The sequence below is a fragment of the Eufriesea mexicana genome, unplaced genomic scaffold, assembly GCF_001483705.2.
Source record: "Eufriesea mexicana isolate 0111107269 unplaced genomic scaffold, ASM148370v2 scaffold8777, whole genome shotgun sequence".
Taxonomy (NCBI): Eukaryota; Metazoa; Arthropoda; class Insecta; order Hymenoptera; family Apidae; genus Eufriesea; species Eufriesea mexicana.
This window is the reverse complement of record NW_016916521.1, coordinates 22,919-45,804: the sequence shown is the minus strand read 5'-3', so window position 1 is coordinate 45,804 and position 22,886 is coordinate 22,919. Positions and strand designations below refer to the sequence as shown.

General features: G+C 30.1%; 6 protein-coding genes across 6 annotated transcripts in view; 1 reads left to right on the top strand and 5 right to left on the bottom strand.

Annotated features, from left to right (window-relative positions):
* Nucleotides 1-3,036, bottom strand: LOC108552950 (nucleolar protein 14 homolog). Its single transcript, XM_017907654.1, has 5 exons — nt 1,367-3,036; nt 1,160-1,289; nt 923-1,087; nt 324-832; nt 1-250 (listed from the first exon to the last, which is right to left on the bottom strand). The coding sequence occupies exons 1-5, from the start codon at nt 3,034-3,036 to the stop codon at nt 4-6; spliced, it is 2,721 nt and encodes a 906-aa protein (XP_017763143.1). The 3' UTR covers nt 1-3.
* A 764-nt stretch (nt 3,037-3,800) lies between these two features.
* Nucleotides 3,801-5,474, bottom strand: LOC108552952 (nucleolar protein 14). The gene has a single exon (XM_017907657.1). The coding sequence runs from the start codon at nt 5,472-5,474 to the stop codon at nt 3,801-3,803; it is 1,674 nt and encodes a 557-aa protein (XP_017763146.1).
* A 1,272-nt stretch (nt 5,475-6,746) lies between these two features.
* mRpL45 (mitochondrial ribosomal protein L45) lies at nt 6,747-8,345 on the top strand. The gene is made up of 6 exons (XM_017907650.1): nt 6,747-6,797; nt 6,878-7,207; nt 7,296-7,447; nt 7,600-7,648; nt 7,734-7,883; nt 7,966-8,345. The coding sequence occupies exons 1-6, from the start codon at nt 6,747-6,749 to the stop codon at nt 8,257-8,259; spliced, it is 1,026 nt and encodes a 341-aa protein (XP_017763139.1). The 3' UTR covers nt 8,260-8,345.
* On the bottom strand, nt 8,294-11,170 carry LOC108552949 (uncharacterized). Its single transcript, XM_017907653.1, has 7 exons — nt 10,958-11,170; nt 10,374-10,468; nt 10,118-10,294; nt 9,570-9,787; nt 9,103-9,320; nt 8,594-8,844; nt 8,294-8,504 (listed from the first exon to the last, which is right to left on the bottom strand). The coding sequence occupies exons 1-7, from the start codon at nt 11,168-11,170 to the stop codon at nt 8,294-8,296; spliced, it is 1,383 nt and encodes a 460-aa protein (XP_017763142.1).
* A 1,762-nt stretch (nt 11,171-12,932) lies between these two features.
* On the bottom strand, nt 12,933-16,333 carry LOC108552944 (glutamate receptor 3.2-like). Its single transcript, XM_017907649.1, has 7 exons — nt 16,187-16,333; nt 16,001-16,095; nt 14,640-14,813; nt 14,234-14,466; nt 13,773-13,990; nt 13,333-13,592; nt 12,933-13,137 (listed from the first exon to the last, which is right to left on the bottom strand). The coding sequence occupies exons 1-7, from the start codon at nt 16,331-16,333 to the stop codon at nt 12,933-12,935; spliced, it is 1,332 nt and encodes a 443-aa protein (XP_017763138.1).
* A 3,324-nt stretch (nt 16,334-19,657) lies between these two features.
* LOC108552943 (tyrosine-protein kinase transmembrane receptor Ror-like) overlaps nt 19,658-22,886 on the bottom strand; it is a 4,515-nt gene continuing 1,286 nt past the window's right edge. Inside the window, exons 3-10 of the mRNA XM_017907648.1 lie at nt 22,806-22,884; nt 22,169-22,716; nt 21,791-22,030; nt 21,582-21,715; nt 21,264-21,480; nt 20,850-21,191; nt 20,503-20,771; nt 19,658-20,401 (exon numbers count right to left, since the gene is read on the bottom strand). Of these exons, the coding sequence (XP_017763137.1) occupies nt 19,712-20,401; nt 20,503-20,771; nt 20,850-21,191; nt 21,264-21,480; nt 21,582-21,715; nt 21,791-22,030; nt 22,169-22,716; nt 22,806-22,884 (2,519 nt within the window). The 3' untranslated portion in view covers nt 19,658-19,711. The remainder of the gene's footprint in view (nt 20,402-20,502; nt 20,772-20,849; nt 21,192-21,263; nt 21,481-21,581; nt 21,716-21,790; nt 22,031-22,168; nt 22,717-22,805; nt 22,885-22,886) is intronic.

Genomic DNA, 22,886 nt, shown 5'->3' with positions numbered 1-22,886 from the left:
CTTTTATTTTTTTCGTTTTAATTTTTTTAATTCACCCTGCTGCATTGCAGCATCGCCAAAAATCTCTTTCACTTTGCGTTTACGTTCCTTATCGCTCTTAATTTGTTCTTTTATTTGTAATTTTGCTATAAACGCTCTATCCCTTCGAATTTCACGGATAGCACCTTTCATTTCTTTCTTGTATTTATGCAATAATTTTCCTCTTTCAGCTTTGTCTTTAGACATGCTCTTGTGTTTCTTTGCGTCATATCTGTAAATAATTTATACAAAATTTTGTAATCTCATAAATTTTTAAAATAATATTATTTAAAATTTTTACATACACTGTTTCGATTCGCGGTTCATATAATCTCAATGGTTTTGGTTTTTTCTTTTCAATCATGATATATTCCAGTTTTTTATTCTTCAACTCTTTCAAATCTCTCCGTAATTGCTTAATATATTTCTTCACATTTAACGGATATTTATCGAAGGAATTTACCTTGAGTAATTTTAGAATCGGTTCAAATATCGAATACACAGCTTCTAGTTCTTCGAGATGATTTTTAAATTCACGTAATAAATTTATAGCTGTTAATAAAGCCCTTATCTTGAAATCATCATCTAATGGCCCATTTATTAAATCGGATACTGTCATAAACACGCTATTTGGATCAATATCTAAATTAATCTGATTATCGTCAAGCATTAATAAATTACTCGATTCTCCAGTTATTTTAAAAGGTGGAATCATTTTTATCCCTTGAATTAAGTGCTTGGGCGTGGATATGTAAATTATTCCACGTAAAAAATTTATTACAGATGGTGCAAATCGTTTGTTTAGTACTGTATACTATAAGTGAAATATTATTAATGTATTATACTGTAATTTTGTATATTCTATTTGATTATAAAAATATAATAACGACAATAATAGTTTTACCTCTAATATAAGAATACATATGAAGAGACCTTTTGATATATCAGTCTTATTTTTAATACGACACCTAAATAGTATTTGAGACATAAATATTAAACAGGGAGTAGTAATAGGGTGTCTGAAATCAGACGTTGGGAATATTAAAGAAACCAATTTAAAGAAAATGAGCTGAAAAAAAAAATGTTTATTAATTGATAACATGTAAGATGTGTTTTAAAAATAATTATGTGTTAAACATACTGTATCTAGGCCAGGATATTTCTTTTTATTTTTTTTAAACTCTTCATATTTTTCCTTAATTATTGCTTGTATAACAGCTTTGGCATTTATTGGATTTAAATGTGCAAGATCATATAAGGAAGGAGATAATCTAAAAAAGTACTTATATAATTTTAATTCAATATAGATTATAATAGAATTAATTAAATTTGATTAAACATGTATTACCTATCAATAATTTGGAAACATTTAATCACATTTTCAACATTATCTTCTGTAGCATTATCATTTAAATGTTGCAACAAAAACAGAAATAAATTTGATAACTTTTCTTTATTTGTATTACTCAGTGACCAATGATTGCACTTAATTATACGATCTATGATAACTGATTGGTAATCGGCACTATAATTTTGTAAAAATTCTTGTAATTCTTCAAAACTTTCTGGTACTTTATAAGTGTAAGGTAATTCTTTCCTTGCACTTTCCATTATCTCTTTCCTCTTTAAAAGATCATCTCTAATTTCTTGTTTTCTAGTTTTAGTACTCAATTTCATATCTAAACTATTTTTTAAGTTTTCTTGTGAGTCAATTATATCATTTTTATCTAACTCATTTTCTTCTTCGCTAGAGGAGTCTGTTTCTTTTAAATCTGATAAATTATCTTCTTCAGAACTTTCAAGTTCTGAGATTTCTTCAGTAGAATTTTCATCTAATTTATTCCCATTGGAATTTTCTGCTTTCTTTTGTTTCTTAATATTACCATTTAATTTATTACTAATAACTAATTGTTCATTTTCATGAGTATTGACAGCTGTTTTATCTTTATAATCACCAGTATCATTATTATCAGCATCATCATCATCATCACCATCTATATCACTAGTGTTTTCATTGCTTGAAACATCTTGTGTATCTTTAATTGAATTTTCTTTGTCAACCTGTACTTCATCATTTATAGTTTCTAGTGCAAAACCATCATCAAGATCATCTGCGGATTTATGTTTAATTTCGTTATTATGCAAATGATTTACAAGTCCTTTCATTCTTGCCACTCGATCTGCTTCTAGAGCTTCTAATCTTTCTTTTTCCTCTTTTACAATTTCTTCTTCAGATTTTAATTTATCTGATGGTATACCCTTAGCTTCAAATTTCAACTCACGTACAGCAATGTCATAATCATCAGCTTTTATCTTTACAATTGTTTCATCAGTATCTTTATTAGCTGCAGAGACTATAGGAAGAAGGTCCCTCCATTCAGAATCAAGTTTTTCTGTTAAATCTATGGTTTGTTCACGTATCTTTTGTTTTTCAGCTTTACGTTTTTTTGATTCAATTATAAGTTCTTCTATAAGATCTTTCCTAGATTTTCCAGATTCTGATTTTGATAAAACACCACCACCAAAGTGAGCTTCACCAACAAATTTGTTATCTAATTTACCAGTTATATTTTCATCATCACTATATTCATCATCACTTTTTGGATCATCAAACTTTTCAATTTCTTCTAATGTTTGACCTTTGTGTGTTAATATTTCTTCATCGTTTAAATTATAAATATTTTTTTTTTTATAAGCTTTCATACGCTCTGCAGCAAATCTAGCTAAAGCTTTATCTTCTTCATTCATGATTACATTCTTTTCACCTATACGCTTATCAAAAAACAAATTATCCTTATTTTTTAATTTATATTCTTGAAGAAGTGTTTCTTTTCGTTTTTTTATTGCTTTTGCACGTGATACACCTGGAAGCCCTCTGTCAGCTTTACTTTTTTTACCCAACACATTTTGTTTATCTCTGTTTATGTGCACTTCAAATGGATTTAAGGATTTTTTATTTTGTTGAATACGCTTTTGTTGAGAAATTTCTGATAATAATTTTTTTTTTGCTTTAGCCATTTTGATTTTCAATTTTTATAATATTCCTGAAAATGTTTTAATACATCGATTTTACATTTGATATTAAAAAATTCAGTTTATATTACAATAATCACTTAATGATAATTAATATTATAATGAAATACCTATAAACTATAATTATTAATTAATGATTTTCAAATGAAATATATTTTTTTAAACATAATAATTATTTATATTTATAATTATACTCGGTTACCTTTACCATCAGTAACTTAAATTGGTTTATTTTAAAGATAATCTATAACATAACCTCTTCTTGAAAATAGAATGCATTAAATTGTTCTATTCGTAAGTAGATTTTAAAAAATCTTAGTACGTTGTTTTTAATTTCTTCAATTATAATTACATGTATTTAGCAAAAACAATGTTGGAAAATTACAATGCCGATAAATTTCTATCTTTGAAATGTGGTACAACTACACACGTGTAATCTATTTTGTTGATATTACTACTATCAAACTCTATGTTCAAAAAGTTGTCAAAAGTTTTCTAACTTGTATTAAAAAACTGTAAATTAACTTCTTAAATTTAAGTTTACTTAAATTCAATTAAATTACTTTATACATCACGATATTATCATAAAAATCATCTTCTAAATAATTTAGTGGCAAAAAAGAAAATAGATATGTACACCTTCAATATCTTCTTTATACATGTGTTGGTCATTTAAATTTAAACATAGTTCTTTACTATAATTTCAATATAGATTATAATAGAATTAATTAAATTTGATTAAACATGTATTACCTATCAATAATTTGGAAACATTTAATCACATTTTCAACATTATCTTCTGTAGCATTATCATTTAAATGTTGCAACAAAAACAGAAATAAATTTGATAACTTTTCTTTATTTGTATTACTCAGTGACCAATGATTGCACTTAATTATACGATCTATGATAACTGATTGGTAATCGGCACTATAATTTTGTAAAAATTCTTGTAATTCTTCAAAACTTTCTGGTACTTTATAAGTGTAAGGTAATTCTTTCCTTGCACTTTCCATTATCTCTTTCCTCTTTAAAAGATCATCTCTAATTTCTTGTTTTCTAGTTTTAGTACTCAATTTCATATCTAAACTATTTTTTAAGTTTTCTTGTGAGTCAATTATATCATTTTTATCTAACTCATTTTCTTCTTCGCTAGAGGAGTCTGTTTCTTTTAAATCTGATAAATTATCTTCTTCAGAACTTTCAAGTTCTGAGATTTCTTCAGTAGAATTTTCATCTAATTTATTCCCATTGGAATTTTCTGCTTTCTTTTGTTTCTTAATATTACCATTTAATTTATTACTAATAACTAATTGTTCATTTTCATGAGTATTGACAGCTGTTTTATCTTTATAATCACCAGTATCATTATTATCAGCATCATCATCATCATCACCATCTATATCACTAGTGTTTTCATTGCTTGAAACATCTTGTGTATCTTTAATTGAATTTTCTTTGTCAACCTGTACTTCATCATTTATAGTTTCTAGTGCAAAACCATCATCAAGATCATCTGCGGATTTATGTTTAATTTCGTTATTATGCAAATGATTTACAAGTCCTTTCATTCTTGCCACTCGATCTGCTTCTAGAGCTTCTAATCTTTCTTTTTCCTCTTTTACAATTTCTTCTTCAGATTTTAATTTATCTGATGGTATACCCTTAGCTTCAAATTTCAACTCACGTACAGCAATGTCATAATCATCAGCTTTTATCTTTACAATTGTTTCATCAGTATCTTTATTAGCTGCAGAGACTATAGGAAGAAGGTCCCTCCATTCAGAATCAAGTTTTTCTGTTAAATCTATGGTTTGTTCACGTATCTTTTGTTTTTCAGCTTTACGTTTTTTTGATTCAATTATAAGTTCTTCTATAAGATCTTTCCTAGATTTTCCAGATTCTGATTTTGATAAAACACCACCACCAAAGTGAGCTTCACCAACAAATTTGTTATCTAATTTACCAGTTATATTTTCATCATCACTATATTCATCATCACTTTTTGGATCATCAAACTTTTCAATTTCTTCTAATGTTTGACCTTTGTGTGTTAATATTTCTTCATCGTTTAAATTATAAATATTTTTTTTTTTATAAGCTTTCATACGCTCTGCAGCAAATCTAGCTAAAGCTTTATCTTCTTCATTCATGATTACATTCTTTTCACCTATACGCTTATCAAAAAACAAATTATCCTTATTTTTTAATTTATATTCTTGAAGAAGTGTTTCTTTTCGTTTTTTTATTGCTTTTGCACGTGATACACCTGGAAGCCCTCTGTCAGCTTTACTTTTTTTACCCAACACATTTTGTTTATCTCTGTTTATGTGCACTTCAAATGGATTTAAGGATTTTTTATTTTGTTGAATACGCTTTTGTTGAGAAATTTCTGATAATAATTTTTTTTTTGCTTTAGCCATTTTGATTTTCAATTTTTATAATATTCCTGAAAATGTTTTAATACATCGATTTTACATTTGATATTAAAAAATTCAGTTTATATTACAATAATCACTTAATGATAATTAATATTATAATGAAATACCTATAAACTATAATTATTAATTAATGATTTTCAAATGAAATATATTTTTTTAAACATAATAATTATTTATATTTATAATTATACTCGGTTACCTTTACCATCAGTAACTTAAATTGGTTTATTTTAAAGATAATCTATAACATAACCTCTTCTTGAAAATAGAATGCATTAAATTGTTCTATTCGTAAGTAGATTTTAAAAAATCTTAGTACGTTGTTTTTAATTTCTTCAATTATAATTACATGTATTTAGCAAAAACAATGTTGGAAAATTACAATGCCGATAAATTTCTATCTTTGAAATGTGGTACAACTACACACGTGTAATCTATTTTGTTGATATTACTACTATCAAACTCTATGTTCAAAAAGTTGTCAAAAGTTTTCTAACTTGTATTAAAAAACTGTAAATTAACTTCTTAAATTTAAGTTTACTTAAATTCAATTAAATTACTTTATACATCACGATATTATCATAAAAATCATCTTCTAAATAATTTAGTGGCAAAAAAGAAAATAGATATGTACACCTTCAATATCTTCTTTATACATGTGTTGGTCATTTAAATTTAAACATAGTTCTTTACTATAATTTATTTATTATACGATAGTTTAAACTCTTAGATTTTTATTTTTAATAAATAAATAAAATAAGTTTATTATAATTTTAATATGTTTATATACACTTGTATGTAAATATATATATATATTTTTTTATACTTAACTTTTTTTTATAGTAGTTTTTGTTAGTTTCATTAATTTTGTATTTTAATTACAATTTTCCATAATTTGTAAAACTTTAATATTTTTTCGATATAAATATTATGAAATTCTAAATATTACATCATTATTAATAAAAGTACATAGTGGGATTTATCAATTATAATGTTATAGTTTTATAATTTCATTTTATATCGTATGTTTTCATTGTTTAAGCAATACAATTTAAGAGATTTTTAGTTAATTAAAATCTTTTGAGTTAAGGGTAAAAGAAGTGCTGTTTACTAGATAGTGAACATAGTTTGTGTTAGTTAATTCTGACATAACCTAAATCGAACGTGTAATGAAAGTATAATCAGTGATTTAAATAAATTATTAGAAAACAATATAAATTTAATCATTTTAACAAATTTAAAACATTTGCAAAAATGATACCAAGTTATAGAAGTACAATTTGTACTATTGGAAGTTATATGCAGGTAATTTCGAACTCCATTATTAAATTTATATTAGTTTTACTAAACGTTTTAATTATAAAACAAATTTTAATGGTTTTCAGAGTAATCTACCTTTAACATTAGGTCCTATTAATTACATTATTTTTAATAACTCTTTTCAACAAGTTAGATATATAAAAAAACATTGGAATCCAAAGTTTCGTAAAGAAAGAGCACGAAAAGTTATGAAAATAAAATTACCTGACTTCGAAGAAACAAAAACTGATGATGATATAGAATCTGATAAAATAAGAACTCGTATGAAGGAATGGGGAATTTTACCTCAAAGAAATTGGAATGAAAGACCCGTTCTTATTTGTAGTACACCACAAATATTTCAAAGTTATGTGGTTCCAGAAGGTGATGGAAAATTTTCTGCTATTACTAGTAAGGTAGATAATATATTTATGGTTGTTGTATATTGTATCTTCTAAGTATTGAACTAAAGAAATATTTAAAAATTTTATATGTAATATTTAGGGTGCAAAACAAAGAATTGAAATACTTACGAAAAAGAGTAAATCTTATCTTGCTCTTAGAAAAATAAAGTCATATGAAGAAAACTACACAAATGAGTTATTTATAGACCATTTTACGAATATTTATAAAGCAGCACATGAAGCTTTATGCAAGTGAGTAATGCTTATTGAAATTTATTTGGAATGTATTATTTTAAAACTGATTTTAAGTTCATATAGCAATATTTATATAATAATCAGTTTATAATTTAATTTTAAATACTTTTTGTATTTATCCATAAATTATAAATTTATTATATTCTTAGACAAAATAAAGATGAGATGCTTCAGTATGTTACAGAAAATGCATATCCTGTAAGTTTCATTGATATTAATTTTTATATTCAATGCTTCTTTTTATAGTGGTATAAGTATATTTACGAATATTATATAATTTTAGATGATGATACATAATATGGAAAACAAAACAATTGTATGGAAATTTTTGGAATCCTTGGAACCAGCACGTATTGTACATGCAAGAGTTGCAAGTGTTTTAGTAAAACATAATGAATTTGCACAAGTTACTGTTCGTTTTCATACTCAACAGGTTTGACAATAAATCTCTTAATATTCTTTACATGTGATATGTCTATGATGGTTAGATTATTACATAAAAATTAATTTTTTAGCTTTTATGCATTTATGATCGATTTGGGCGAGTATTATTAGGTAGTGAGACAGTAAAGAAGGATGTTTTAGATTATATAGTATTCGAGAAACACTTAACTAATGTATATGGTATTTGGAGAATACATGGAAAGATTATACCAGACTGGATGAAATTGGAAGAAATACCATCAAAAACTTATATTTTACCAAAGGAGAAGAAAAAGCTCTCACCTTCTGATGACTCTGCTGAATCGATTGTACAAGTAGTACCTCCAGAGACATTAGAAAAAGAATATACTGATAAAAAAGTATAGTTATCTCACATACAAATCTTTATGTACAAATATTTTATTTATTTTTACAGTAAAATATCAAGTTTTCAAATAAAAGAATTATGAAAGATATTAATAATCCACCACTGAATATTAGTAATATTAAATATACTTGTTCTAGCATAATTGGTTCCGTTTTATTTAATACCTCTTCTTCCACATTTTTTGATTCTATCCAACGATATTTTAATAAATCCATAAAACCAACTTCATATAATTTCAGTATCCTATATAGCAAATTATTGTATTTTTTAGTTAATTATTTAAGTTTGCATTGTAGAGAAACGTTATGTGTATATAAAATTGAATTATTTACCCGACATCAATAGATCGTTTGTGTTTAAAATTCCACGAAATTCCGGAAACGATCCATGCAGTGAACATAGATTTTCCTGCGGGATTTAATCGACAGAAGTATATTCCTCTAGCCTTTTTCATATCTGCACTTTGAAATATTGCCCACAATTTTCCCGTTAGACATGTTGTCTTATACATTTCTTCCTCTGTATTTACGATAGTATGTCGTCTTAGTTGAGTTGTTTTGTTGTATTCAGGTGATACTCCTGCCTGTAATCGATTAATATATAATTTATTATTTTTAAATAGTTACATATATGTAATCAACATTTTTATATTATATCTGTATATTATGATCATTTGTTGTATGGAAACGTGATTTACAAAATATTTATGGTTTTTTATAATATATCCTTTTGAAAGGTTTTCAAAAGTCTTTATATGTAAGATATTTCTCTTTTATTTGTATAATTTTCTATAGCAGTACATTTTTACTAAATTTAAATGAGAAAAAAATATGTTTCTTACCTGAAGTAGAAGAGTAGGTAGGGAACCATTTATAGTGAGAATATTGTATGAAGTAGTATCCAAAAGGGAATTCAAATCTTCAAAAGGAGGTGTTTCTGTAGTTTGAGTCATGTAGCCTATTAGAAGGGCCCCAAAAGCAGTTCTAATTAAGCAAGAAAATAGACCCAACCACAACTCCACTATTCTGGAGCTTTTGGATGAACAACTTGGAAAGTAGCCTGTAAAATTGATTGTTTTTATACATTATACAGATTAATTACTTGATAATAAATACTGAAATTTTACATAGTAGTAAGTGAAGAATGCATGTAAGGTTGTATTAGATTATAATATCAACAAAGAGTAACTAAATTTTTAGTTACAGATTTATAATTACAGAAAGTGTAAACTTTAAATAGATAAAGTTTAAATTTGATCAGTATCTCAATCTGTTTACTACAACATTTTACTAATATATTTATTCTTACCTTGTCCACAGATCATGCCAAAGTTATAGAAGAAATGATCATTCAAATTCGTCTTGGAGTATTTATTCGTGACTTTCGACTCGCCTGCTTGGGAAAGATAGCTGCAGAAGCTTAGCATGAAGTACATCAGCAGAATCATGAACCAAACTTTCCGAGAGAATAATTTCAGCATCCAAGTAGGTACATATTTCACTTCTCGTCGAATATATAATCGATACCTGCATGTAATTTATTATATTGTAATTATTAATAACTGCATGAAGTAAAATTTTTTTTTATTTACAATTAATATATCATTTTTTATGAAATTTGAAAAAGAAATCTGATTACAATTTTTGTAGCATTTTCTTTTCTTTCTTTCTTTAATAAAATAATTACATTTTTATAGTTTGTGTAGTTATAGTAATACTAATGAGTGAATATGAGTAAAAGAAGAATTTACACTTGCATTATTTCTTTTTAATATTTCATATTGGATCGTGAAAATATTTTAGTTTCTTTTTCCCATGTTTTTAAATAATTATTATTCTTTCATAATTCAAACTTGCTTGGTTTTCCATAATGGGATTGTGAACTGAATAATATTGCTTCGTTTAATATGAGCCTCTACCCTTGCTATTACATCCGTTTCGTTCCTTTCGATATGGCTTAATAAACCAATGGAAAATTTGCCTTTGCTATCTGCAATTCCTACAGTTTGCTCTTTCGTGAGAATCGGTTTCAATCTGAAACGTTTAATATTCACAAAAACCTGCGAACTAGTCGTTTTAATATCCAAAAATTTGCTATACAATTTTCCATTACGTGAAATTTAAATATTCCGATAAAATATTCCATATCTCGCCTATAACTCCGGTCACTTCTGTTCCATTGGCTCTGCTGTTGATAATGTTTGTTTCCTGAGAAAACATTATAAAATATAAATCATACTCATATCATCATAACTCAGACAGTTGTTCATCCTTTAAAATAATATACTCGAAATAATCTACTTAGCCTTTATTTACCATTAACAGTAATGAACCATCGTTCAGCGAAGCTTTTAGTCATATTTAAGCATTTCGATGTTGCAAAGCAACGATAGGTAATAGATAAAAATAATAAAATTTAATAAAATTGATAAAAATTAGTAAAGAAATGAAAATTCAACAAAACTTCAAGGAGAAAGAGAAATGTTCAGTTAAGAAAAAAAAAAAGAAAGAAAGGAAGGGAGGAACATCGAACAAAAATTAATTAAAGAAATTTATTAAAAGATTTTGATAAAATATATTAAAATTTATTAAATATATATTAAATATATATTAAATTTATTAAAATCTGTTTAAAAAGTTAAAGAAATATTGGACACTATAATCACTCCTTTAGAATAGCAAAATCTTTGTCTTCACCTCGTAATAGGAAAACTTAACAATTCTTCCTTGAAAGTTGTACAATTCCAGTTCGCGACTTCGGTTCATCAATTCGTGGTTCACGGCTGCAAAGGCAGGGACGCTGAAAATTGGCACGAAATCCTCGAGTTCCTTGTCCCATATTACACCGTTCACTGATTGAACAGGTCTCAGGAATTCGTGGATCGTTACGAGCAACAGCAGATTTCTCATAAAGAAAATGTTCCTCTGATCACTATACTCGAAGAATGACGATGTTAGAGTCTTTCACTGCTATGACTGTTCTAACCATAGTTGGAACAACTTCGTAATAGTGATGCTGGCTGATATTATAGCGATATCTTGCGTTTTAATGCGACACGATTACCATCTAATCGATCAAACATCTATTTCTTGCTTTCTGCTCATAAAATTGGTGTTGTTGTATAGTAACATTTCACAGAGTTACTTTACATATTGTAGAAGCATCTTTTGGTATATCTAGTTTGTTTCTAGAGGGTAGTTCAATTTTCAATGGTAAAATAGAGAGGATCGATGAATGGATAACTTGCACCGTCATTTTGGAAGTTCGCAAATAAGTATGATCGTTTAATCAGTGATCATTGATTTATTATATACTCTACAATTTGATACATGGTATATATTCTCGTTCTACTATAATTCGTGGTAAATTATAGCAAAATAATTTTATAATATTAATATTTACAAAAATCTAATTTTTCTTAAAATAAATATAATTAAAAATTCTCGGATTTTAGATATAATTAAAAACAATAGTATAAAAGAAAGTACTATCATTTCGAATTTCCAAGTTGTAATAACACCAAGTGTTACTCGAATTTTTAATTAAAATAACTAATTTCATTCGAATAAAAGTGGAAATGGCACCTTTTGGCTTTTAAATTTAATTTAATTAAATTCCCGATGAAAGAAATGATAGTTTTTCTTTTTATATTTACAATAATGATAATAATATTTATTATTTCATTTATCATTCGCTGTTACGAAGCTTACAATCGATCTAAGCAATCTTTCCAGTAATTCACGTAATTACGCGTTATTTTATATAAAACCAGCATCAAACGCAGCGATTAAAATTAATCGCGTGTCATTTATGAAATCGCTGTATTAACGGAAACGTTTTAAGAAACAACGCCAATGAAACGTAACGCGTGTTACCTTTTTCTCATTTTATCTGTGACTTTTAAAATGGCATCGCGACTCGCGATCTAGCGCTTCCGTAACACGTCGATGCTAAACGCCGATAAATCATCGCAACACGGAAACGCTCCCAGGATTTAGGTCACGATGGAAATGCATTTAGCGACATAGATCAATTTTACAACATTTGATTCATCGCCGCGTCGATGGAAAACCGGCATGGTGAAATGAGACTTCGTCGAATTTCACATGATCGATATCGCTTCCAGTGGAACTCGGATATTCAAGGATTTATATTTTCTCGTATAAATAACGACATCGAGGGATTTCTGTCTTTCCACGTGGAAAAATAGGAAAATAATTCCATTCGAGAAATGAATTCGAGAACTATAGGACTATCATACGATGCATTCTTCCATCACGTGATTTAGAGAAACTAAAGGGAAACTTAATCATCTTAGCGTTACTCCCACTATTATTGAGTGTAACAGAAGTAGACTGTTAGGTGAAAGTATCCCGAGATTATCAATGTCCGTAATTATAATTATCTACGCTTCTGAATAGCTATAATTGGTCATCGAAGTTAAAAAATAATTTTAGTCTAATTTTAGATATTACAGATTTGAGAAGAAGTTAAAATTTGCTGGACAGTGTTACTATTATTTATGTGTACCACATCTAGGTGCATACTACAAGCTAAAAATCAGACACTGAATTGTGCAGTTACGTCACTTATATCTACTATTTATCAGGAAAACTTTTGTAATTCGGAAAAGATGAATATAGATCAGATTCTAACGTGGATGGTAATTATTTACGAGTTTCTTACGAAAAATATGATATTCTCTAGGATAAGTATTACGAGAGAGAGGAGAGTACCAACGACGAGTATAATGAAAATTAGGTAAACTTGATTCAAGTCGATTCTCGTGAAAGGCCTGCGTGTTCCTTCGTCCGGGTAATTCAGCCAGCGTTCTTTTAAAGCCTCAATCAGGCCAACTTCGTGTAACTTTATGATTCTAAATCATATAATTTAATTAGGGACAATATTTAAAAACAATCACTATTAATAATAAGAAATAATAAAGCAATTGTTATAACGTGAGGGTAAGATTAATGAGTTTTGTATGAAAAGGTACATCAGCGTATTTTAAATTTCGCGGTTTCAAATTCCGGAATTGAAAAATCGTAAAAATTTATTAAGAAATATTTACGACATGTCGATGGCGTATTTGTATGGGAAATTTTTCGGTACACCGAATCCAACCCATGTCTCGAAGTAACTTTCTCCCATTGGTATGATCACGCAAAACTCTCTGCTTCTCGAGAAAGCTTTGTCTTGGCTTTCTAACATGGCGTACAATTCCTTGCCATAACAAACTTCCTTGTACATTGAATTTGCGTTGTTCACGAAGTGAATGCGTTCCGATATTTCGTGAACGTTAAACTCTGTCAATTGATTGTGACTGGTGTTCTGAAAATTAATTTTGAATAATTATTCCAAAATTTTACTTTTATGTACATTCATATAAAGCCAGGAATACTTTAAATCTCATTTGATATTCTCGATGTAATAATAGTATAATAATGTAATTTATACAGTATCGCGAAGTATTTAATAAATTTCAAATTTCCCTCGCAAATTTGTCGATACCTTTACGAATTCATAAATCACGGATCCTTTGAAGACTAGAACGTCATACTTTGTTTTATTTAACAATGTGTCGAAACTTGTAAACGGTGGTATCACAGTCCGATGCGCCATTCGGTAAATGAGATTAACGCCGAAAGTTAGCAGGATCAGCCATGCGAATATACTTTTCGAAATCGACAATGCCTTATTCTGATTGTGAAAAGCCAGTGGAAGATACCCTGAAATCATCGAAACATATTTTACTTAAGATTCTTCCATATTTCGGTATAATTTATTTAATTAAATACAAATCTTCCTTGGAAAATTTTATTTGAATATATTTTTGTTTCTCTACGATACAGCTAATTGTATTAATTGTATTATTATAATTCGTATAGCATATAAATATAGTTTATTTATATTAACATAGATAATATATTTGATTAATGTTTTATTAGAATAATTTTAAAATAGACAAATACCTTGACAGCACATTATAGAGTAACTGTAAAATATATGATCTTTGAAACTGAAGAATCTCCTTGTTGATCTTTCCTTTTTTTCGTAATTTCTGAATTGCGCAATTTGGAGAATGTAACCAGCGACACTGAGTACCAGGAATAAAATTATTATAACGTACCAAGTTTTAGGTGCAAACATAGTGATCATCCACCTATTGTCATATCCATATTTTGGTTTGATGAATAGCTGATATCTGTTTCAATATAAATATAAAAAAAAAATTTATTTTATATAGAATTTTTCATTCAAATTTTCATTTACGAAAAATTTTGAAACACGTTTATTGAAATTAAAAAAACATTTCAACGTTCGAAGATTATCGCTTGAAAAATTTAGTAAAAATTCATAGTAAAAGATATTCCTTACTTGATGTTCCAAATGGGCATCGTATAATCGAATAGATTCGCGCGGAAAGGATAATATCCCGTGCGTAAAATAACCTGCGTTTCATTTCGTTCGAGTAACCCCATCACGCCGTTATAACTTCCGTTTTCCAAACGTTCGCCGAAATTACGTTCCCGGAAATGTATTGGCATCAATCTGTCTGACATCGGTAGTTATATTTCTTGTATTCATTTTAATTTAAATTAATTATACGATCATTTAATTCTCCGTTATAAAATTAACCGCTTCACCCTACGATATCGTGCGAGACTCTTAAGAAAATCGCGCGAAACACAAGTGTCGAAGGTAAGAGGCGTGGTTTGTAGATGGAGTTCAACGTAAACATTACGGATCAGGCTTGTGGTTAATTTTCGTCGATGTCCTTCTGTTTCAGTTGCGTGTTATTCTTCGACACGTTAGGACGAGATGGCTCGGCGCGCGACAGATTCTGCTACCGATTGTGCCACGCCCCATCGGAACTTCGACAGTTTTCGAACGAGAGTTTGGTTAGTAATATTTATTTTACATTCTTACAATTAGCTAGTGTTTTAAGAAAAATGTAGGGGTGACGGGGTAGAGTAGTCCGTGGACCAATAGTAGAGGAATTAGTTCGAAGGTTTTCGTTGGACATAGAGGAGATACCTACGCGTTTGTTTTGTCAAGGAAACTAGTAATTTACGTAGTTAGAAAAATAGTAATTTAGACGTGCTTCCGTTTCATATTATTCTTCATCGGAACCTAAATTGTAAGGCAAGAGGTTAAATTTAAAACGAAATAGTTGAGTCAAAAAATTATTCTTTTCTTATTGAGTATATGTTTGTTTTATAATAAGAGTGCAAGATTCTTGCAGAATAGTTAAGCAATAAATTATTTATTAAATTTTTTACATATCCATATGTGAAACTTATTTGCAAATTTTCACAAGGAACACAAATAAATTTCTTGTCTCACCTATTTGATAGTGTAGATTACTATCTTAACCATCGGTTGGTAAAATGTTAAAGAACAAAAATGTTATGTCAATTGTAAATGTAAAATGTTAATTCTAAATTAAATGAAATATTTCGTCCTGGAAATCTATTTTTTTCCCAGCAAATGTATATCAACTGATGGTACAGAAGTATTAATTTTAGGTTTAAAACTCTACTAGGTAATATAAATTTACTCCAAAAAAGAAAGAAAAGGATAGATTTTCCAAAGGTAAAGATCAGCCCTGAATTCAGATTGCCTTCTCCGAGTCTGCCCATTTTATTCAGTCACGAATGAAGTATTCTTCAAGCATAACGACCGGTGATAAAACACCTAGGTATTCTTCCGTAATTTGAATAACTTCGAGAACGTACGTGAAGTTGAGATGATACGCGAGTAGGTTCCATATGTCGCCGCAGATCCCGGTTACCTTCGTGTCGTTCTCGTAAAACATAACTAAATCCGGTTCCTAGAAGGATAACGATGAAGTATTTTTTGAGCTTCACGGAATTGCTCGAATATACGGACAATTCATATGCTTATGAGGGATCTAGTTAAACCTCGTAGTAAGAAGCTCGCAAAACTTTTCCACTGATATCTTTCGCATGTAAATCTAGTCTCATAGAGGGCGTTTGTCCTTGAAAATTTGCGAATCCCGTAATGTTGTACAGTTCAACGAAATTCTGTCGACTTTTATCCCAGATCATGTTCCTTCCCATCTGGCACTTTATACGTGAAGAGCAAAAAAGTATTGTAATAAGAATCACGAGCATGACTGTCCTGTTTACTTTGTTTTACTTTTCGTTCAGTTCTGCTACGATACTAGGTGAATACATTAACAGTTGGTGTGTCGACATGCGAGCTGTATTTTTTAAAATTATGGTCTTTTTCCAAAGATGGCATGTGTGAAAGGTTTACCTTCGAAAATGACTCTTTTACTAGTATCGATTGATTTTTAGAGAGATTTTTATCTTTGAGATTTCAGGTCGAACATAGGCAGAAAATTGTAGTTCTCTGTGATTGTGAACAATTTTAACCGAACCATTTTGGAAAATTGCTTTAAATGTTTAGTAAACGTCGATAATTAATTTAATTATTGACAGACAAAAATTATAAATTTTTGTATAATAAATAATTTAGATTATTTATATGACTATTTTTTTTTAAGTGTAAAAGTTTATTTAAATCAGGAAGAGGAAGTCAGTAAACACAAAGTATTACGTGTTTTAACATTTATTCAGGGAACATGTTGCTGCGGATCGAAAATAGATCGAATTGGATTGAGGTGTGACAAGGGAGAAATGAAGTGACATCGCTTTCATACAAAAAACATGGATCGTATATGTATATCATATTTGATCGTGTTTGTGTATATATATATGTACTATATATATATAAAGATCTTACATTTATGATCCTTCGTCAAAATAGTTGACATAAATTAACTTAAGTCTACCCGATAACGAGCCCTCGATGCGGTCATCAGGATTACCTTATATTTAAAAATAATAATAATATAAACAATGGAGGTGGCCCACGTAAAAAACCACCAGCCAGAGCGTCGGTGAGCATTGGGGGAACCCCTGAGCGAGAACAGCATGAGAAAGATTCTGCAATAGTAGGTTGGTAAATGCGATGGCTGAAGCCACTACTGATAAGCATACTACGACACGGGAGACGTCCTGCGTCACGACGAAACGTTCTCATTCTTAGAGCTAATAACAGGCAGGGATTCACAGTCACTGTGTGCAAGGTGATGATTATAAAACCTTTGGAACAGGTTAGCTTAGGTCCCGATAATATAGGTTATGTGGGTCTGAGGAAATATGTCGTACACATCATTTTTACTTTACATAGGGATCTAAATCATACTCACGAATGACATATAATTACATATAAATCCTCATTGGCGCTGCATGGTGTAAAAAAGAAAATGGTTCGATAGGGTGTTGCTCTGTATAACACGCAAATTGTATGTGTAGTCCGAGAATCTGACTAAATTATGCGTGGTATACCATGGCGAATTTTGCCATCATACCAGTGACAGTGGCGATTCCTACTCCATATGGCAAAGATGCTATGTCTATAATTTTACCCATATCTATAGCACTAGCATTGCTTCTAACAGTGAAGTACACATTACCTTAAATCAGCAAGACTTCTCAAAACGTGTGAACTGTACGGTTCCGCTCGCAATCTTTGTATAAGTTGGAGTGAATAAAGATGTTGATTCCGGAATTCTCAATTATGAAGATATGGATATGCAACATCTTTATGGCGAATAACTTTTTAGTTTTCTATATAGCATTATTTATGGACAGTGGGCTGGCAGAATTGGATGGTATTCAATGATGACTTGAATGAATAGCTCGTGGAATTGAATACATATATACTCGCTGTTAACTCGTTTATCACCAACACTTTGAATGCAATAATAATGTAAATACCGATTCGTAGGCTCGTCATCTCCGAAAAAGAGTTCCGTTTTAACTTAATACATTAAATCGTTACTCTAATCGTTCTGTTTAAACCGATTCTAAACAGCTGACAGCTTTCCTCGGCTGGCGAAACATCCCTTTGACTCTCTTCTTAATAGAAAATTATAAAAAGTATAATACAATCTCGTTTAAACACTCTCACTCTAGGCTTCCATAACCTACAATTCGCTTGCTTACGATTCTAACTATAATTCACGCTATCGCACGAGGCAGGCGTTAATTCGTTTTATTGTTAATCGCATATTGTTTATTCGAGCTTCACTAGAGACTAGTTTCGAACCGTTTATGAATACAGTTATAACGCCTGCTTCATATAGTCGTAGGTTCTACCCTCTATACACGAATATGATCCTGTATAATTTACACGTTAATAGTGTCGACAACTTCTCAATAATCGAAAGTTGTTGAGCTTTCGTAAATTTCGTTATCAATAATTATTGAATCTCCTAGAATGGAGACTCATCGCAAACTTAAATCTGTTTTTCTCGAGTTTGTTAACTTAATAGAGATTCTATGAAAAATGTATAAGTCATGGCAATAGTTAAGAGCACGTGATCTCATTAATTTCTTACATGAAATGCGAATGATTAAAATACAAATCGTATGAAATAGTGTAAATAGTATAAAAATCGTTATGACCAATGTGAAATAAATTTTTCTAGTTCATTAATAGAAATCTTATTTAAAGGTGCCTGTTCGATTGAGCAGAACAATTGCTATTCATGTCTAGATATGATTAGAATTGCTTTTCGTTTCAAAACGAATCATTACTGATAGTCAACGAATTTTCGCAGATAAAATGTTTTCTTCAAAACTTTATCAAATGCACATTCAGATCGTGCCATCCAATAATCGACTTACTGCTACAACGTACAGCCAATAATTGATTATTGTGCCATTTTTGGAGATCGGTTTTCAAAATCGTATTAGACCATCTGGTAGACATACGATATTACATTTATATTACAATCTAGTAACAATAGATCAGTCGAAAAGTTCATGGCTTCGCGTATGCAAAAATATAAATAAAACAGATAGTATAAAAAGTCTTGTAAAAGCTACTTAACATACAAATTTTATCGCATGAGTAGTATCACCTAATATTGTGACTCTTAATACAACGAAACATTGGATTCTCATATACTTACATAAAATCAATGTATAAACCGCTGTTGGTAAATGCGTTTAAATATGTATTAACGCGATTTTTAATACTCTCAAAATACCATAAAATTCATAAAATTCATAAAATGATATAACCTACATCCTATACTGCATATATTCATATTTATACGTATGTATATTCCGTTATATTGTATGTATAAAAAACTCGTTAGGGTTGTACACCGTGTTTGATGTGTTTATCGACAGTATAAAATATGTATATTTCGATTGAAGAAATAAATAAATGCGGAAACGTGGCAGTGGTTAGGTATTGAAGGGATATTTGCTACCTATCCTCAACGAACGTTATCCGAAGCTTTGAAGATCGAATCGTATCTACGAAACGAACGGTATAAATACCTTGTATAACGATTACGATGAATACGATGAATACATACAAAAATCGTCCAAGTGAACAATTCTTCACTTTGATACCCTGGTCTCGGTAGTGACTTTACTGGGGTCTGGTAACCTGACTACTAATTGTGCTCCGTTTTGCATTGGTCTGGTTCCATTGGGCGTGTTTAGTTTGCTTATTGGCTGCGGAGCTGGAGGTAATACCTTTTTTGCTCCACTTAATTTTGGCGAGCAACATTGTTTGTCATCAAAGTCGTTCAAGTTGATGTTTGTTGTTTGATTTGGATAGATGGGGGCCTTCATGGGTGTACTGTGTTCATTGAAGCCACAATTTGGCCTCTGTTCGACGGAGTTTGTGTTTTGAAAGCTCGGTGGCAACATCTTGATCCCATTGCTGTGGTCATTCAAGTTGCAGAATGGTTGCTCCATGTTACCTTTGAAGTTCATGTCCTTTGGATCACACTTGTATATTGGCGCTGATAGCTGCGTGGAATTGGTTTTATTTGTGCTTTTGTGACTGCTTCCGGAATAGCTGGTGATAGATTCGTTACAGAAATCGCTCAGGTAAGTTTGGTTTATGTACCAGTTGTGCAGACGATGATGAATCTCCGGAAACTGCGGCCTGCGGTTTGCTACCTCGTGCCAACACTCTATCATTAGGCTGTAGATCATCGTTGGGCAGTCCTCTGGACAGGGTAATAATTGTCTTGATCGAATCATGTCTATCACCTCTTGATTATTGTACCCGTAATATGGCTGTAAATTAAAATGCGACATTCAATTTTACAATATGGTGCTCAAAAGATTTTTGGTTCTTCTATAATATCTTCACTTAGCGTTACGATCTATTCCATTACCTGTAAACCGTAACTATAAATTTCCCATAATACTACTCCAAAACTCCATACGTCGGATTCTGTTGTAAACTTGCCGTAAAGAATTGATTCTGGTGGCATCCACCGAACAGGTAATAGACTTTTGGACTGAACTCTATAGTAATCGCTACTATATATATCACGAGACAAACCGAAGTCGGAGATTTTTACTGTTAAATTCTCCCCAACTAAACAATTCCGCGCGGCTAAGTCTCGGTGAACATAGTGGTGACTAGCTAAATATTCCATACCTAATATGATATTTCAGTTTAATAAATGTGTATTAATAGATACGTGCATTAAAACTAATAATTTGAAACTGATCTAACCAGATGCAATTTGTAAAGCAATGTGTAAAAATTCTGGCTGCTCTAAAATTTTTCCGCTGCCATTATTCAATGGAACATCCGATCTTGGTGAATGACAAATGAGAAACTCATGTAAATCGCCTTGGGTCATGTATTCAAACAACATACACATTGGTTCCCCTTTCAATATTACGCCCAGTAGGCAAATAATGTTTGGATGCCTTAGGTCTGTCATCAGATCAACTTCCCGTTTGAAGTCGCTTTGTGTTTTAGGACTTGCATTCTCTTTTAATGTTTTTACTGCTACGTAAATTGGTGGTTCACATTTATTGCCTGTTTGTAATTCACCTTTATATACCTTCCCTAGAAAAGGTTCAGAAAGTTCTAGTTTAATATATAAAATGTTAAAACACGATTGTCCAACTTTATATATACCGAAAGCTCCTTCCCCAAGTTCTTGTAAAAGTACAACATTATTGGTAGTAAATTGTGGTACTCTATTATTGGACGTTCGACTACTACCACTACTTAACGTTCCTGTTCCTGGAGTTGTATTACCAGGACCGGCTAAAAGAGAACTCATTTCCATAGGTTGCGTTGTGCTTCGCCTTCCGTCGTATATATTTTTGTCACATTGTATACCAGTTAACATCTGTTTAATAAAATGCAAAATGTTACTTTAAATATACGATTAGGAAAATTGTAGAACTGTATTTATTTGAAGTATAATTTCTAAATTAAATAACATCTTACTTTATTTGATGGCAAATGATTCATTTGCCGTCTAGATTTTCTGCTTCTATAACAGCAGCAATAACAAACCAATATGACAACAAATCCTCCTGTTAGTACAAAACCAACAACTGCATAGATCCATAAGTTTTCAACTGTAAAGACAAATTTTGGTTCACTCTGTATGTTTGTCTTGATATTGTTTTAGATGCTTTAAGCCAATAACTTACCACACTTAGGTATATTACAAAATTCTTTTTGCGGTTTACTATCGACATAAACATAACACCACGGTTGTGATTCCTTATCACCTGGATTGCGACAATATGAATGCTTTCCAGCTAATTCAGGATAATCAGAAATCTGAAGATTGAATTCACCATGAGACCATTGCATACATGGTTTCCCGCTAATACTTGTTTTTATAATACCACGGTAAGACTTTCCATTTCCCCAATAGCAATAGTCATCTGCCAAAAAAGACAATTTTTGTATACTAAAAATCTATTGATAAAACCTTCAACAATTTATTAGTACTAGTAATTGCTTTATAAAACAATACTATATTTCTATAGTTAAAATATATATTCACGAAGTTTCATACGTACTTTCTTGTACATTGTTTCCTGAGGAAATTCCAAGACTTAAACAATCACGAGCCTCGGCAGTATCTTCCATCGGTAAATCGGAGCAGTCAATTAAAGGCACTTGATGTCCAATCAGTGGATGTCTCTTACCAATTGCATATTCTTTTTTACACAAATCGTTCTCTAGTATTTCACATTCTTTTCGACAAATCCTCCGTAATTTACGATTGATTTCATTTCTGTTAGACAACTGTATTTCTCCATAGCTTTGATTTATTATTTTTTTATTGGGTACTTTTCCTTCTTTATATGGGTTAAATTCTGAGCCAGGACCCAATGTGGGACTACGTTTTCTGGGAATACCATGAGATCCAGTAATATCGTCTGCATCATCCCCATCACCTGTATCTCTGGACAAATCACCTTGATTTGAATTCAAAAAATGAAATAAACTTGCACTAGCTTCAGAATTTTTAAGTTTAAGAATACTGGCAGGATCACGACATATTGGGAATGCAGAGTAACATAGTGATGGCTTTGCATAACCCTGACAATTTAATGAGACTTCACTGAAACATACAAATAAAAATTTATATTATTTAATATGATTTTCTATTTTTTTCTTTCTTTTAAATTCCATTATGTATAATTTACTTACTTTGAGTATTTAATAACACCAAAAGCCTTCATCAGTTTATCATCAAGTAATTCTTGGGTCATTGGATATGGAATATAAACT